The 16,106-nt window shown below is 35.3% G+C and overlaps 1 protein-coding gene and 1 long non-coding RNA gene across 3 annotated transcripts in view; one reads left to right on the top strand and one right to left on the bottom strand.

Moving 5' to 3' along the window:
* Positions 1 to 5,793: 5,793 nt before the first annotated feature.
* Positions 5,794 to 8,948, top strand: LOC130054091 (uncharacterized). Its single transcript, XR_008802361.1, has 4 exons — positions 5,794 to 6,032; positions 6,985 to 7,103; positions 7,371 to 7,529; positions 7,638 to 8,948. It is a non-coding gene; the product is annotated as an uncharacterized LOC130054091 (long non-coding RNA).
* A 4,839-nt stretch (positions 8,949 to 13,787) lies between these two features.
* The window catches only part of LOC125670577 (tachykinin-like peptides receptor 86C), a 47,043-nt gene continuing 44,724 nt past the window's right edge, over positions 13,788 to 16,106 (bottom strand). For both annotated transcript variants that reach the window (XM_048905811.2, XM_048905810.2), the window contains exon 4: positions 13,788 to 14,051. In XM_048905811.2, coding sequence (XP_048761768.1) covers positions 13,812 to 14,051 — 240 coding nt within the window. In that variant the 3' untranslated portion in view covers positions 13,788 to 13,811. The remainder of the gene's footprint in view (positions 14,052 to 16,106) is intronic.

The raw sequence follows: 16,106 nt of genomic DNA, 5'->3' as shown, positions 1-16,106 counted from the left end.
GTCAAATTTTCTACCCTTGACCTTTGAACACCACAGTGACAAGGCATCCCCTTGCAGCATGCCATATTCTCAAACTGTCTCCTTCCAATGAACTTTCCTTTGACTTCTATATACAAACAAGAGCCCAAATATTTTTGCAGCTGTATAATTGTGTAATTTAAGTGGGGTACCAAATACATTAACATTTCCCCCCCCCCCCCCCATATTTTTGGAAAGACTTCCTTTGCAATGACAATGGTGAGTATATATATTCACTTTTTCTATGTATACAAGATATTTGATATTGCATATAGTTTTATAATCCTTATAATAGAGGATATTAAGGATAAATAAATGATCCTCAAAAGTATGCTACTACTAACGCTGTTAAATGGCGATCATAGTGTTCTGTTCCTGATAGTTATAAAATAAATATCACGTGACAATAGTACACGTGAACACATCTATCGGTAAAACGAAGTTATATACAAAGCACCAAGTCCAAACATATAACACTAAATTACCGTAGTTGATGATACAAACGATTACTATGGAATCCGGATAGGGCCACGTAGTTCACTATCGCACCATCGAGGTTTGGGTCGATGACGCGATAAGGCGATGGTGCGATAGCGCGATGACGATGGTAAGATGGCGCGATAACGATAGTGCGATGGAGCGATACTACGATGACGCGATGGTACGATGACGATGATGCGATAATGCGATACCGATGGCACGATGACGGTATCGCGTTATCGCATCATCGTCATCGTACCATCGCGTCATCGTAGTATCGCTCCATCGCACTATCGCACCATCGTTATCGCATTATCGCGCCATCTTACCATCGTCATCGCGCTATCGCGTCATCGTCATCGCACCATCGCGCTATCGTCATCGCATTATCGCGTCATCGCACCATCGACCCAAACCTCGATGGTGCGATAGTAAACTACGTGGCCCTATCCGGATTCCATAGATAGTAGAAGTTCATGATAGCCACAAATGATGCACTCGATGTTCATGCAATTCTTGTCGTGTGATATTCAGGTGACCATTAAGGCCCATTGGCCTCTTGTTACAGACGGATTACTCCCAAGGTAAATGTTTGGAAACAAAGAACACATCTTGTCATTGTTAATGGGTGAAAAATCAATGTTTGAGTGAATGTTACATGTTATTTTTCTCTCTCTAAGGAACCCTTATTGTTTTTAAAAGACCATCATCAAATCATATTGAATATCACTGCATGAAATTTGGCGTTTACAGATATTATATTTCATTAAACTTATATTATTCGTGAAGTTTCAGATTTAATTGGAGTTTAAAGTAAATTTATACGTGTCCGTAAAATGAAATTTAAATTCCAATTTTATTCCATGTATAATGCAGATTTAATGTTAGTAAATTTCATATATAATATGAGTTTAATAACCATTTTAAATTTTATCCCATATGACACAAATGTATACGTTTCTATCAAATATGTATGATTTCAAATAGATCTTACACACGCGCACTGCTTGTACAATATTCATATTCTACTGTCCAGGCAGTCCGACCTGCACTACGCAAATGTTGTGCATAAGTTACATGTGCCCCCGCTTGATAAATACAAGAATTTAAAATATTAAATACTACAGAATGTATATATGAACTATACACAATATAAACGAGTATTCAAACCCTGTTGTCAGTTTATAATTCTAGCAAGAATCCAAGTACAGATTTTCTATATCAATTTCACAATGAACAAGCCTTGGTTTCAGTGTTTATTTGCAACGTGTGTTATTCCTCCGTGCAACCGATCAAGAGGAGATACGTGCTCCTAATTAAATAAGCACCCGCCATTACCTCTGTTGTGTCAAATGAGTTCATTTGAAAAGTTTTGCATTGGTATGAAAAATTCTCAGAATACATCCTTCCATTCAACTGGCAAAGGACGAAACATCCTTCCGAGAGACATTTGTCAACCGGCATAGGACGAAACATCCTTCCGAGAGACATTTGTCAACCGGCAGGCACAGGACGAAACCGGTGGATGACTATACATGAACATCTTCAAACATTACATTGTCAATTACCACAAAATGACAAAACTAACTTAAAAAATCTTTCAAGTACTTGCTAAACAAGTATACGTTACTGAAATGAACACACTTCATGTACATTATGAAATATTGCTTTAAAACATCATATATTCACACCTTTGATATTGGGACAAATGTAAGAAACTTCTTTATCTGAACCCTTCCATCTGCACAAATATATTTACAGTTGATTCTCTGTACAGGAATAAATACAGATGGTCCAAAAGTGTCATATAGGTCAAGAGGTATATTTATTTATTAATCTGGTCTACAGGGAGGATATACAATTCTAACAATTAAACATTATAACTACATGCTACCACATACAAATGCATATCCTTTATATGCATATGATCTTATAAGGATTGGTCTGCACATTGCTCATAATAATACCGATGGCAAATGCATTGCACAACAAGTATGCTATATATGGGAAGTAAATTGAAACAGTATAAAATGTCCCGAACACAGAGGGTACCAAGGGTAGTGCCTGTGCCAACTGCCAAGTCAATCAGACTGGAAGGCTTGTACATGTACCCTAAGTATTCAAGACAGCTTATTTATAGTAAATAGGCATGCATGTGACACGAAAGTGAACCAATGGACACAGATAATTCGTAAATTACTTCTCTCCATTTATTTTCATTTGAATCTATTCTATTGTATAATAGAGCTACATACAAATGGATTGGATACGTACAGGTCCTTGCAATTTAATGATCCTCTCCAATATACTTCAACACAATGCGTCTATAAACTAGAAGACTGCCATTTATTTTAATATTGTATGTATCACCAGCTGTACATAGCACTGCATCATGAGTCTCCTTTATTATCCCCCACAATATTTATTGTGAGCGGGGAAAAGGTATCAACAGGACTGATTCGATTGATTTGATAGTTTACATTTAGTTTTATAATCAAGGGTAGGACAAACCAACTAATAAGCTTTCGCAACAAATTTTTGTGAAATTCGAGAGAACTTTAATGTGACAAATATTTCTCTTCATATTCTGTCCTTCATTTGCAAATAAAAAATGGATACCAGTATCATACAGCAATTTATATATTTATGAAAGTGTTCCACTAAGCTTGCATCTATTTTTTTTATAGAATGAAATCATACAATATTTATGCAGATTGAAAAAAAAAAATTGATGATCTGGCAAAGGAAGTTAAAGAAATTAAGGAGCAGACAAAACAAATACCCGAAAAGACCCGAAAACAAGAGTCCAGCCTCTTTGTACCTCCAAACATAAGAGTAAGTGTGTATATATATACATGATACCAGTACTTTTATAACAGAATAGAGGTTAGAGCTAGGGGAAAGTCTATACAGTAGGAAAACCAGTTTTATACTAGCCCAGATAGCATGACTATGTTGGGCCAACGTTGGTAAATGGTTGTATTGTCGGCCGATGGTTGGCGTTGGGCATACAACGTTGGCCCAATGCTAACATGCTGCTTTTTTAATTTTCATCACACTTAAGTCGGGAAGACAATGTTGGCCCAACAACGGCGCTATGTTAGCAATGTGCGCCCTAGAGTATTTTTTTTACGTTGGAATAGTTGTGTTGGGCCAACGTTGGCCCAACGCTTGAAATGTTCTTGATAACTGACATTAGCAACAACCACGCTCGCTAGGTGGCGCGTCATGTTCTATTTTTATTTCTACAGGAAAAGTGGGACGAGGTTCCACCCTATTTTTTACGGGCTAGTGTGGATAAACCTAGAGCCTACGAATGATGCGAAGTTGATCGTTCGGATCTAAAATAGCTATATTTAGCGTATCTCACGTGATTAGGCACATTCCAGAAAATCCCTTTGAGATTGAAGCGATTAAGCAGAGCGAGTATATGTAAACATTTACTTAACGGTGAAATACGCAACAAAGAGTGACATATTAATACATTTTAAGCATGAATAAATTATACTGAGGTCAAACATGGACGATAATTGCCCGTGTTCATATATTATTTGATTGATTTAGATATCCAGGGAAAGATAACTCCCATTATTAACGTACTCACAACGTTCCGGTGGTATACATTAATACAATGTTTATACATTTCTGAATGATGAGTGAATCTTTATTTTCATCAGAATCTTTTCCATCACACTCACAGACCAGGTCCCCATACCCCTACCAGTGTCAATCTGTGACTGATAGCAGTGCGGTATTTAATTTGATATAGTCTAGAGGAAATTCGAAATATGGTAGTGACATTTCTTCCTCACTGAATTAGCTGGATTTTTAACGTTTAAAGAAAAGTGGGGTATGGACTGGGGGGTTAAAAATGCTATTTGCCAAATTTACAATAATATTAATTACAAGGCAAGGCAAAAGGGGTCATAAGCTACAGATGATGCAATTGTCACTTGCAAGTTGCACTGCCACTAGTTACACTTAATTAGTGACTTACTTAAATAAAGTAACTTACAAATATTTTATTTATTTATTTATCTATCATTTCATTTCATTTTTTTAAATATCATGGTTTGTACTTGAAGAGTCATCGCAATAAAGGGACATTAATTATTAGTGTTACAAAAAAATCTGATCATGCAGTTTTTAAATTTCTGAATTTTAAAAAAATAAAAATAAATAAATAATAGATTCTGATACCACTCAGCCCCCAACTGGACAGAGAGTTCTGCTTCTGTCAGTTCTGATGCAACTAGCTCATCCCCCAGACTGGCCAGAGAGTCCACTGTTTCGGTAAATTCTGATAATGATGCAACTCAGCTCCCCCCCCCCCCCCCCCCCCCCCCCGACAGCTCTGCCAGAAGTTCTCGGAAAAGACTTGCTGATGTTTAATAAATCAGTTTTCCTATTCATTTTACTTTTGCTCCTGTTCATCAGTTCATTAGGCTATGGCCCAATCTGATTAAATTTAAGATTGTTGATCCGCTCCGTATTCCTTTTCCTTTCCTGTATCTGTGAAGTCCAGAGGTGAGATATATTCTTTCCAAAACAACTAAGAATGTTCATGGAACAATTTAGTATTAGTTGTTTTCCTTATCTGTTGTATGCCTTATTTCAAGAAATAACTTTCTGGTCACTTTTTAATGTGAAATGGAACATTTTCAATTTTTGACAACCTGACGGTAGGGGTGTTTAAGACACTATATCTCATTTTCTGTAAGGAAGTGGAGTAAAAGGAATTCAGAATTGGATTCAGCATACTCAAAATTGGTAATTACACCTGCTTTTTATTGTTTTGGGTAATGGTGTTTCAAGAAATAAAGTTGGGTCACCTTTTGATGCGAAATGAAACATTTTCCGTTTTTGGCAACCTGACGGTAGGGGTGTTTAAGACACTATACCTCATTTTCTATAAGAAATTGGAGTAAAAGGAATCCAGATTTGAAATCAGCATACTCAAAATTGGTAATTGCACCTGATTTTTATTGTTTCGGGTAATTTTTAAAAAATGGGTGGTGGTTGCTACTGACATTAAACAGGATATCGGCATACATTTATTTTAAAAATCGCATATAATAGCGATAAATTAACACGTAAATAATTTTTTAAATACATATATATGTGATATCACAAAGATTGGATATCTTTTATAAATATGCTAGAACATGAAATAAGTTGGGGGGGGGGGGGGGCTTAAAATTAAAATAATGAAAAGACGCCAACACTTAATCTGTTAATAGACCTGTAAAATCTTAGAAACATCGATTACATAATTTCGCTAAAGTGCCGATTTTAGGGGGGCATATTCCGAGATAAGAGAAAGTTTCTCTGTTTAAGAAATTAGGTCAACATCATCAGTGCTTCTCACAGCAGGAGACTGGCCAGTTTCCTTGGTAACTACGAAATCTAATATATCGAGATGGTCAGCACGTGTATCCATTTCACAAATTTCGCATTTGAGCTGCGTAATTGATGCACACGGAAATTTTTGTTGGATTTAAGAAATTTGGATAAACTACTTCGCAAGACAATATGTAAGTACATCTTGTTATTCAATGTGTGCTCTTTCTAACTTTTTTTTTTATACTGAAATACACGTTCCGGGCTGTATCTACAGTGTATATATATATATATATATATATATATATATTACATAACGTCAGGCTTACATTCAAAGGAACGTATTTACATAATTTTTTTAATATGATGTACAATTCCAAAGAATGAATTATACTTTACTTATACTGTTTTCCAAAGTAAATCATTAAGAATGTCTCAATTTTCCAATTTTACTACTTTCGTCTTTTTCCGCCTCACCTTTTAAGATATCACGTGATTTGCCGGTCACATGATTTAGTAATGGCCGATGTTTCGTTCCATACTTGCACCCCATTCTCTACCCAGAGTTCCGTGCGCTGATGTGAAGCTTGCTTAAAGCGCCCTCTGGTGAGAGAATGACTTTCACCCCTGTTGAGGCTGTTGATTTTTTTCTCTCACATATGTGTAATCTTCAATTTTTGAATGCATTTATCTTGTGCATGCGAGGGGGGGGGGGGGGGGGGGATGGGAAATTATTTGACTGTCAAGTAAATTATAAGTTGTCATTTTACCCCATTTCAAAATTGTAAAATATTGCTTTTCTCCTCTCAGTTGTAAGTAATAATGTATATAAGCCTTATTTCAAACTCGTGAACAGGGTTTGCGCTATGTTTAAAAATAAACGTTTGAGATTTTTTAAAACCAGAGTAACAAAGTGCTTAAATTAAAAAAAAAAATCATTTTTGAATATTTTTATTGTCTTAATTGCACATGTATTATAAAACAGTGTACACAAAAGGCTTTAAAAGTGTTCTTTCATTGCAGGTCAATCTTTCTGTTTTGGGTTTTTTCCCACGCCATTGCATATTCAAATTTTTCAAAAACACTTTCTAAATTATTCATATTGGGTTTTTTAAAATCTATTTTGCTGACTATTTGTTTTCACAGAAAATGAACAAGTACTCAAGGGGTAAAGGGACGTCATATTGGTAAATTAGAAGACGTGTGCAACAAAGCAACATCAAGTTCTACAGTTTCACTATTTAACAAAAGCCCCACTAGCTCAGGTACTTATATGATATCATTCTGTGCTGATTCCATTTTTTTTTATATAAATTATATCAAAACCATACATACATTTTGGACTAATTGCATGTCTGTCTTAAACTCTGCCGTGGATTTCTTTCAGTAACAGAAAAGAAAATCCTAAACTGTTTGGAGAAAGTTATGACAAACCTGCAAAATTATGTTCATCTTAAGATATTGTATTTTGAATTATCAATACATGAAATGGTATATACACTTGACTCTCTATCAATATTTACAATGTGCAGGTGAGATCATTATCAACTATTGGTGGTGAAAACACGAAAAGTTCAGTAAGGAGACTACTTTCCCACATGATCACCACAAAACTAGCAGTAAACATCAACTGGATGGGAAAAGGGGGGAAATTGCCTTCTCTTCACTGAAATTACAGGAAATATTGAAAGGTATGTAAAGTGAGAGAGAGAGAGAGAGAGAGAGAGAGAGAGAGAGAGAGAGAGAGAGAGAGAGAAATAAACACTTTTGATGAACATTCTTTTATCTATTTTAATCAGAAACAATGAGGAAGAATCGCCTCTGTGTTAATGCAACAGACGTGGAAATTTTCAACATGGCAAAAGACTGGTTTCGCTTTGCTAGTGATAGAGATGGGGGACGAAGGAGAAGGGCAGAGAAAAAGAAACTTCAAATTCAAATTCAAGCTGAACAGAATGAGAGTGAGCTTGAGGATGAGACCAATAAATAAATAGATTCTTTGTAAAACGCGTATTACCGCTCTCAATACTTACATGTAATAGAATATTAACAATTTCCTTGTTAATTTTGTAATTGTATGGATACCTTCTTTTTCATTTGTGTAACTGATTTTTTTAAACTCTTTTAAGGTAATACACTAAAACATTAATAAAATATTAGGCAAATGAAGATCCCTTTCAATTTGATTAGTTATTAACTTTGTTGTTGCAGAGTTCTGAGACTTCATTTTTATATTTAATATTTTATGTCATGCCTTATAGAGTTATGGAACTTTTAACTTTTTATATGTACCTTTTATGTCATTCCTGCCTCTGAAATATATATTACAGGTCCTTTTCTGACTTGTCAGTTTTGTAGTTATTATGTACATATACCATGATACTTGTTGATGAATATATATTGCATATGTCATAAAGATTTGTTCATTTTGCTTTTCAAAGGAATAAGAAAACATTACTTTTTCGGGAATAGTTTGTCTTCATTGATTCAACATGCTTCTCCCCATAAACGTTCACTGCTTTGTTAGAGAAAAAATGTGTCAAAAGAGGAAAGATGCAATGTTTAGGACAGCCTACTGGGAAAATTCCAGGTTACATACCCATCAATGTGTGAAGTAGTTTTATATTATGCCAAGACAATCTTACATCATCACAGTGCAATGCTAGCTTTGTATCAAAAGATATATTTTTATATATTTCCTTTCATGAGTTTTATATGATTTTTGTGTGATAGCATAGTGTGTGTGTGTGTGTGTGTGTGTGTGTGTGTGTGTGTGTATCTAGTTATATTTACCATCAATTTGTTTAGTAATGTAGTTTATACTCATGTGTGCGGTTGTTGGACTCAACCTTGTGATGGGCTTTAATAGTATAATTGCATTGTATTGGATGGTATTTGTCTTCATTTCATACATTTCTTAAATGTCTGGGACATATTTCTGAATGTAATCCTTTTTGGTATTCCTGTATTTTGATATTTTTAATAGCAATATTTTTCATATTGTATCGTAATATTGTTCATTACATATATTTTTTTCTTATATATGAATTTACATCCCAGGCAAGATGTTATGTGAAATAAAAAAAAATGCAATAAAAAATATTAATTATTCATGCCTTTTCTTTTCTAAGGCAACTAATTCATGATAACTTTTGTGAATTTTCACAGAAAGAAGCTTACTATATAGCTCGTATGCCTATACTTATCTAAACTTCTCCTAAAGTGAAGTTTTATATGGAAGCTTTATAGAGATGCAGAATAATTATGCGAAACTCCAATTAAGTTTAATATGGATGCATTATACGCCAAATTTTGCGTAATTTGACGTTTAATATTGCTTACAGATGTAAATGTGAAATTCAATGGAGGAAAATATGTGAAACTTCAAGTAAAATGAAGTTTAATATGGGTGGATTATACGCCAAACTTCGAGTATACTGACGTTAAATATTGCTTAAATGTCAAATTTAATGGAGTATAAATATGAAAATACGTGAAACTTCAAATAAAATTAATGAAGTTCCGCCAAACTCCGAGTATATTGACGTTTAATATCGCTTATATGTGAAATTTAATGGAGCAAAATATGAAAATACGTGAAACTCCAAGTAAAATGAAATTTAATATTTATAGGTTATAGACTTTGTATGGGAAAATATGACGACCGAGTTTTTTGGCGCGTAGACGGACCGAGCTTGCGAAATTTAATGATAAAATTGTCATTAAATTTCGGCGTTTACGGAAAATTATACGCCACTGGAAACGCAAAGTAAATTTGACATTTAATTTTCTATTAAATGTGCATTTTACGTTTAAATTTGACATTTAATTGGGGAATAATTGGTGTTTAATTTTATATTAAACGCAATTTTTCGTGCAGTGTATCAAGTCCGAGAATATCTCGCTGTTTTCTTTCCTCGGATGTTCAAAGATGTTCGCCCCTGTCCTGTCCACGGTTCGGTAACAACCTGCGCATGCTTGGTACAATTTTATCGTGCTTATCAGAATTTCATTTTAGCATGAAAGGTAAATTCCGTACTCTTAATCATACACTAGTAACTGTATAATTTCAAGATAAAAACTGGAAACATAACCAGTAATACGCTGCATACACTATTTGGAATGGACTAATTTTTTTTTTTTAAAAAGAAGAAAACACTGGTTTTCTATTTCGTAGTGCTTTCCACTTGAGATTTCTTCAGACTTCGCAGACAAAATATAAACATCTAAAACTTCTACCTACCATATCTACCAGACATTCTGTGAATTCAGTATTTCGTTGTGAGTGAATACTATTTATATACATGAAATAATGGCAAGCTTCTTTTGAGATACCAAGATCAACCGCAAATTAAATTAACATACACTTCTCTATCTCGATAATTTCACAATGGAAACCTATACTTCAGGTATGATGGTCCAAGGGATATCCTATTTTGCTAGGGGGGTCTTTCCTTGTCAAAAATAGTAGTACCATTCCGATCTTCTTTAACGGTCCATTGTTCACTGAAGGTTATGTAAAACATCAAATTTCAGATGAGGCCAACCATAAGCTCGCCAACCATAAGCCGACTCCCCGGAGCCACCCGTTTAACACCAAACCGAGGACAGGGAATGATAGTCGGGGTCCTCTATCTTTCCCATAAGTTCGTTTAGCCGATTAGTGATAGAAAGACAATCATCAATGATGAATAACACACCAGAAAAATCTGTAATCTAAAATAAAAATAATTAAATTCCTGCTACACTCGAACCCACGATCTATAGATCATCAGTGGACACGTTAACAGATTGGGATACCCAGCTAGGTTAGATGTGTAAAAAGGAATAAACAAGTATTACTGATATAATTGTATATTTTCATTTTTTTAAAAGTCAGCCATTATGACGATGTTCTATTCCTTAGTTTTCTGTATGAGATACGGAAAATGACGAAGTTCAGGTGACCTAAACAAAACCTTGTGGTATCTTATCTGTATGGCATCGAGTACCCCTTAGGACCAGTTGTCATTCTGCCCCTTCCTCCCAAGAAACAGTAGAAATAGGGACTCTGCAGTAACTGTGTGGCTACAGCCCCAAACTGAAAGTGGGAAGTGGCAGCCCTAGCGGTCATCTACCTTTCCCTTGGGTTCTTTCCGCCTTGTTTTTAAAGATCAGCGTTCAGTTGGAGATCGACGGAAAATGTCAACGTTCGTACAAGCTAAACAACAGTTCCGGGTATCACAGGCCCTTGTTGATATGGCGTTGACTAAAAAATAACTGCCGGCACCAATGCTTGTTAAAATAGTGGTAACTGGAAAATACATCAGTTAAAAGAAAATATTCAGTTTCCTCCTTGTCTTAAAGAATTCTAATAAAAATGGCATTGCTTCCGATAGAATGTGGTATTCTGTGATTAAATTAGTGGCCCTGTAATGAGAATTACTGCAAGTGTTTCATGTCCCTGTGAATTGGATTCAATCGATTTCGACTCGTAACGACACTGCATTTATAACGAGCAGAACTCCGTGGCATTTCATTGTTATTCTTATAACGTTTTAGCTCACCTGAGCTATAAGTTTTTCTGATGCAGCCCTTATCCTTGCTCCGTCAGTCCGTTCTCATGTAACTTTACACATTTTCGACTTCTCGTTTTTTTAACCACAGTGCCAATTTCAATTTCCTTGATACCGATCATTGGGTAAAGGGAATTTAAAATTGTTCGAATGAAAGACCATGCCACCTTTAAATGGGAGATAACCAAGAAAAAGGTAAAATAGGGTGGACTCATCTCAAAAATTTCCCCCCAAGAATCACTGGACTAGAAAAGATGAAAGTAATGTGAAATATCTCCAAGAGAGGGTAAATTCTAAAGTGTTGAAGTCATGGCCCCTGGGGATAGGATTGACCACAATAGGGACCAAAGTTTGCTTATAAATAAATAGGAAATAATTTTTAAAATTCATTTTGTCAAGAACAGCATGGTCATGATTAGTAATATTGATATGCAAGCATCCTCAGGCAGTACCGAATCAAGTTTGTTCAAATCATAGCCTCAAGAGGTAGGATGGGTTCACAATAAGGGATCAAAGCTTACGTGGGAAAATATGAGAAAAGATCTTTACAATTCTTTTTCTTAAGAAAAGCAGGGTTGTGATGAGTTATATAAATATGCAAGCATCCAAATGTAGTGCAGATTCAAATTTCATGAAATCATTTCCTCTGGGGCAGAAGTGTGGTTAAAATAGGGATTCAAAATCTTAAATAAAAAGTTAATTATTATATGCATGTATAATAATACATGATATTATATCAAATCTTTTTAAAATATTCTCCTGAACAGCAGCATGTTAGTGATATTGATGCATTCCTAGCTTGTGTGGATTAAGTTCATTTAAGTCAGAACACTTTTGGGCTATGGTGGGGTCATAATATGGGAGTCAAAATTCTCCGTGGGAATAAAGAGGGTACAAAAATATTTTACTGAAGAACAGTACGACGAAGGCGACTCAGGTGAACGTTGTGGCCCATGGGTCTCTCATTTTTGTTGTTGTTACCAATGAAGATTTATTAAGATCTCGGTAGCTGAATGAAAGAATCGTTCAAAATCAGTCCTACTCAAATAATGAAACAGAACCAATAATTTGCTTCAAACCTTTAGAACGTGTTCATTTGTTTCTGTAGAGTCCATTCTGTGTATTGATCCAAGTCTACAGAGTTTCTGCAATTTGTATCATAAAAATGACTCTGCTACTTAACTATACGAGACCTGTCACTGTCCTTCCGAGTCATGGTTCTTCCGCTCCTACTGCTTGACTCTGATTATTGTAAATGTAAATATAATTACACGGTTAAATACACAACTTCAACAATATCGTAAACATTTTCTTGACCAGCAGTTATTTCCATGTTCCTGTCTGTATACATGTAGTAAATTCATGTGTTTGACATCGATGTGTATGGGTGAAAGCACTAATTAAATTCCTGTGAAATTCTAAGGAATGATTTACTAATGACGGTTCCTTCGCCAAACGCCCGGCATTATTAGAAGGGAGAGTCTCGGGTCTTTCGGATACCTTCTTTAAAACGGAGTCCCTTATCACGGTAGGCCTGCGTTGTCACGATAAGGAACCATGAGCGACATGAATTCATGGATAGGTCAAAATTGATGGTACTTCACCTACAGCTGGTGACGACTCTATATGACTATGAGAATAACGCACGCTCAGACAGACACGTGCACGCACGCACAGACATGTGTACGCACGCACAGACAGACACGTGCACATACACACACACACACACCACTGTGCATGTTATGATTGAGTAAAACGTTTAAAGCGAGCACCCTTGGATATCTGACCCTCCTCTCTAATAATCAATCTGTCGATTACTGTTAGAAAGTGTTTGACAAAATTAATGCCTTTTGGTGTAATTACCGAAATAAATGATTATTTTTGGTAATCAACGGGTTCTGGTAGCTGGAATCAAAACACACATATTGATTTCTCGTTATGTCCAAACTCCCACGATATTTTTAATTGATGGTGTTTTTCTCAACTTTCGGTACTGAACAGTGAGACTCCGTATTCTGTTTTTGATATGGATTGCTCCTTTAATATATTGAATCTCACTTTTTACTGAAAACCTCGTAAAAAGTCATGCGCATCAGAAGGAATTCTTATTCTATAGCTCATAAATTTTCTGTAAAAAATGTTGTTCCGTTTCCAAACTTAATACGAATCAACATCAAGCCCCTGCAATTTGATTTCGTTATATGATAACGGAGTTATTGAACTTAGATTGGTGAATATTGGCACTCACACTTCGTGTAAAATTGCGCTCGCAACCTCGAGCATTCTGCGTCAGTATTCATCAATATGAAATCAGTAAGTCTATAATACCAGTAGACAAAACATTACTATTTCCTGTACGTTTCTTTTTTTTTAATTCAAAACATTTAACCAAAATGAAAATATTTTGAAAACTTTAATTTAACAAGAAGCACAGGACGTTTTCCGCTTTGTCTCGTTATTGGACGAGGATTTACTATATCGAGTGACTTGTGTACGACTTCTTTCAAGCCATCTGCCATTGGAACTTAAATCAGGAGTATCAGTACAAGTATATCTGTACAACTGGTAGCCGTTCCCTCGAGACTTCTTCTTGACCACTTTATGTCGCCCTCTAGAGTATCGCGTGGCACACGGACATAGCAAAGTCCTGAGGTCATACTGAAATAAAAAATAAAACATGGAAAGAAAAGTAAGAGATCAACTGTCATTTCCTTTTGTATCGGTAATCTTTTTATTTATGCAATATATTCGACAGCTCAAATACCAGTGGCGGATTTAAGGGGGACGCCAATTTAAGGTAAATCGTAGTCTCTTGTTTAGAAAAATGTAAATGATAAAAGAAGCATTAATTTCTTCCACTCTCGGAGAAATAAATGAAAAAATCTTTTGATTTAATGAATTACTTCTGTTGAGAGAACTTACATTTTCCCCCCAAACCCTTAAAATTTGCGTCATCTTATCAATTTAACCTTATTAAAAATGACAGAAAAAAGTAAAAATGACTACATAGGAGACATATTTCAAGCCCTATAAAATCTGTAAAACCCAGGAGCCCCGAGACCCCCTGCCTCATAAAGTTGCGCCCCCTAACCGCAATTCCTGGATCCGCCCCTGAATGCGTCTTATACATAAACTGCAAATTAGATTTCTTAAACCGTATCGCAACAGAATAATGCACTTGTTGAGACATTTTTGATCGGGCAATTTACGTTCAAGATTTGCACATTGATTAATTCTAAATGAAGAAGGAACAACTTTTTTAACCATGGTCAAACTCCGCGTCCTCTTTATTATTTTATTATCTAAGCATTCCAGCATTGATTGTTGCAGAGTACCCAACTTTGGACCCTAAGATATCAAGGGACTGTTCTTGAAAACATATATTGGCTAAATGGATTGGCTGTCACACTAAATAGGTTAAATGTTCCCTCAAGTAATACAAGAAGACAACGATTACATTTTCATCCCAAAACTCTTGCTTAAATCTTCCATGTTAAGCAAAAACGTGACCACCATATACCGACATTAATGATATCAAAACAATGCATTATCTTGTTGAGGTTAATAGATTTATTAATCACAAAACATTGATGTTGATCGAGGTGATTCCAAAAACATTAGCTAAGTAAAAGTCTGTAATTGTATAATTAATGACAATAAATATATCTTATTCAATAATTCTCCAAATAAAAGATTAAGAACCAAATGTTCACATTCTAAAATACGAGAGTCTACATTTGCTTTTCCACGAAGCTATACAAGTATAATAGGTTTTTAACGACCGGCATTCGCCATTTTCTTCTAAATCTGGTAATTTATTATTAGCGTATAATTTTTAGCGACTTCATATGCTGATAAAAATAACAATATGAGGAATGAGGAAAAAGACAGTAATTTATTTTAAAATACGCATGTAACGTATAAGGTCACCTGTAACTATTCATATCATATTTTAGGATGGCAAAACGATTAGTCAATCGGTGATCTTCGTTACTCAACCTCAAATACTTAATTGTAACATCCTGCCCAGTTGTGCTCAAAACCTTAGGAGGTAACTTCAAGACGGCATTTTTTAGGTCATTTTGGACGCTTCAAATGAAGTAGGAGTTTGCTGTGTTTACGTCAGAGTTTCTACAGTCTCCTTTAAAGTCAGTATTTCGCAAATTATATGGTCGTTATAACGATTTAGTTTGCCAATATAACCTATCATTGGGTCAAATGCTGTCTGATGTGTTTCATACCAATTGTTTGGCCGTTCTTGGTATACTGATTTTGACTACGAATAACTCCATCTACCTGATCAAGATATAGGGCTCAAGGCAGGTGTGACCGGTCGACAATGGATGCTTACTCCTCCTAGGCACCTGACCCCATCTCTAGTATATCAAGAGGTCCGTGTTTGCCCAACTATCTATTTTGTATTGCTTATAGAAGTTATGAGATTGATCACTGTTCGTTATCTTCGCCTTTGATCAAACAACAATGCAAATTGATCATTGATACGAGGGATGTGCCAATAAAAAAATTGCACGTTTTGAAAGATTTTAAGATATTTCTGTTTTTTACGTACTTGAAATTTTTTTATCTACAGTGTATACTAAATCTAAACGGGTGATGGAGGTCGCAAACATTGCAGAACAATTTGCACAACCCTCTGACACAGAATACATGTATGCATTTCTCCGACTTTCATCGCCCGTTAACAAACCAAAG

Source organism: Ostrea edulis, chromosome 4 (assembly GCF_947568905.1).
Source record: "Ostrea edulis chromosome 4, xbOstEdul1.1, whole genome shotgun sequence".
Taxonomy (NCBI): Eukaryota; Metazoa; Mollusca; class Bivalvia; order Ostreida; family Ostreidae; genus Ostrea; species Ostrea edulis.
Note: the sequence above shows the minus strand (reverse complement) of the source record. Positions and strands in the feature narration are given on the sequence as shown.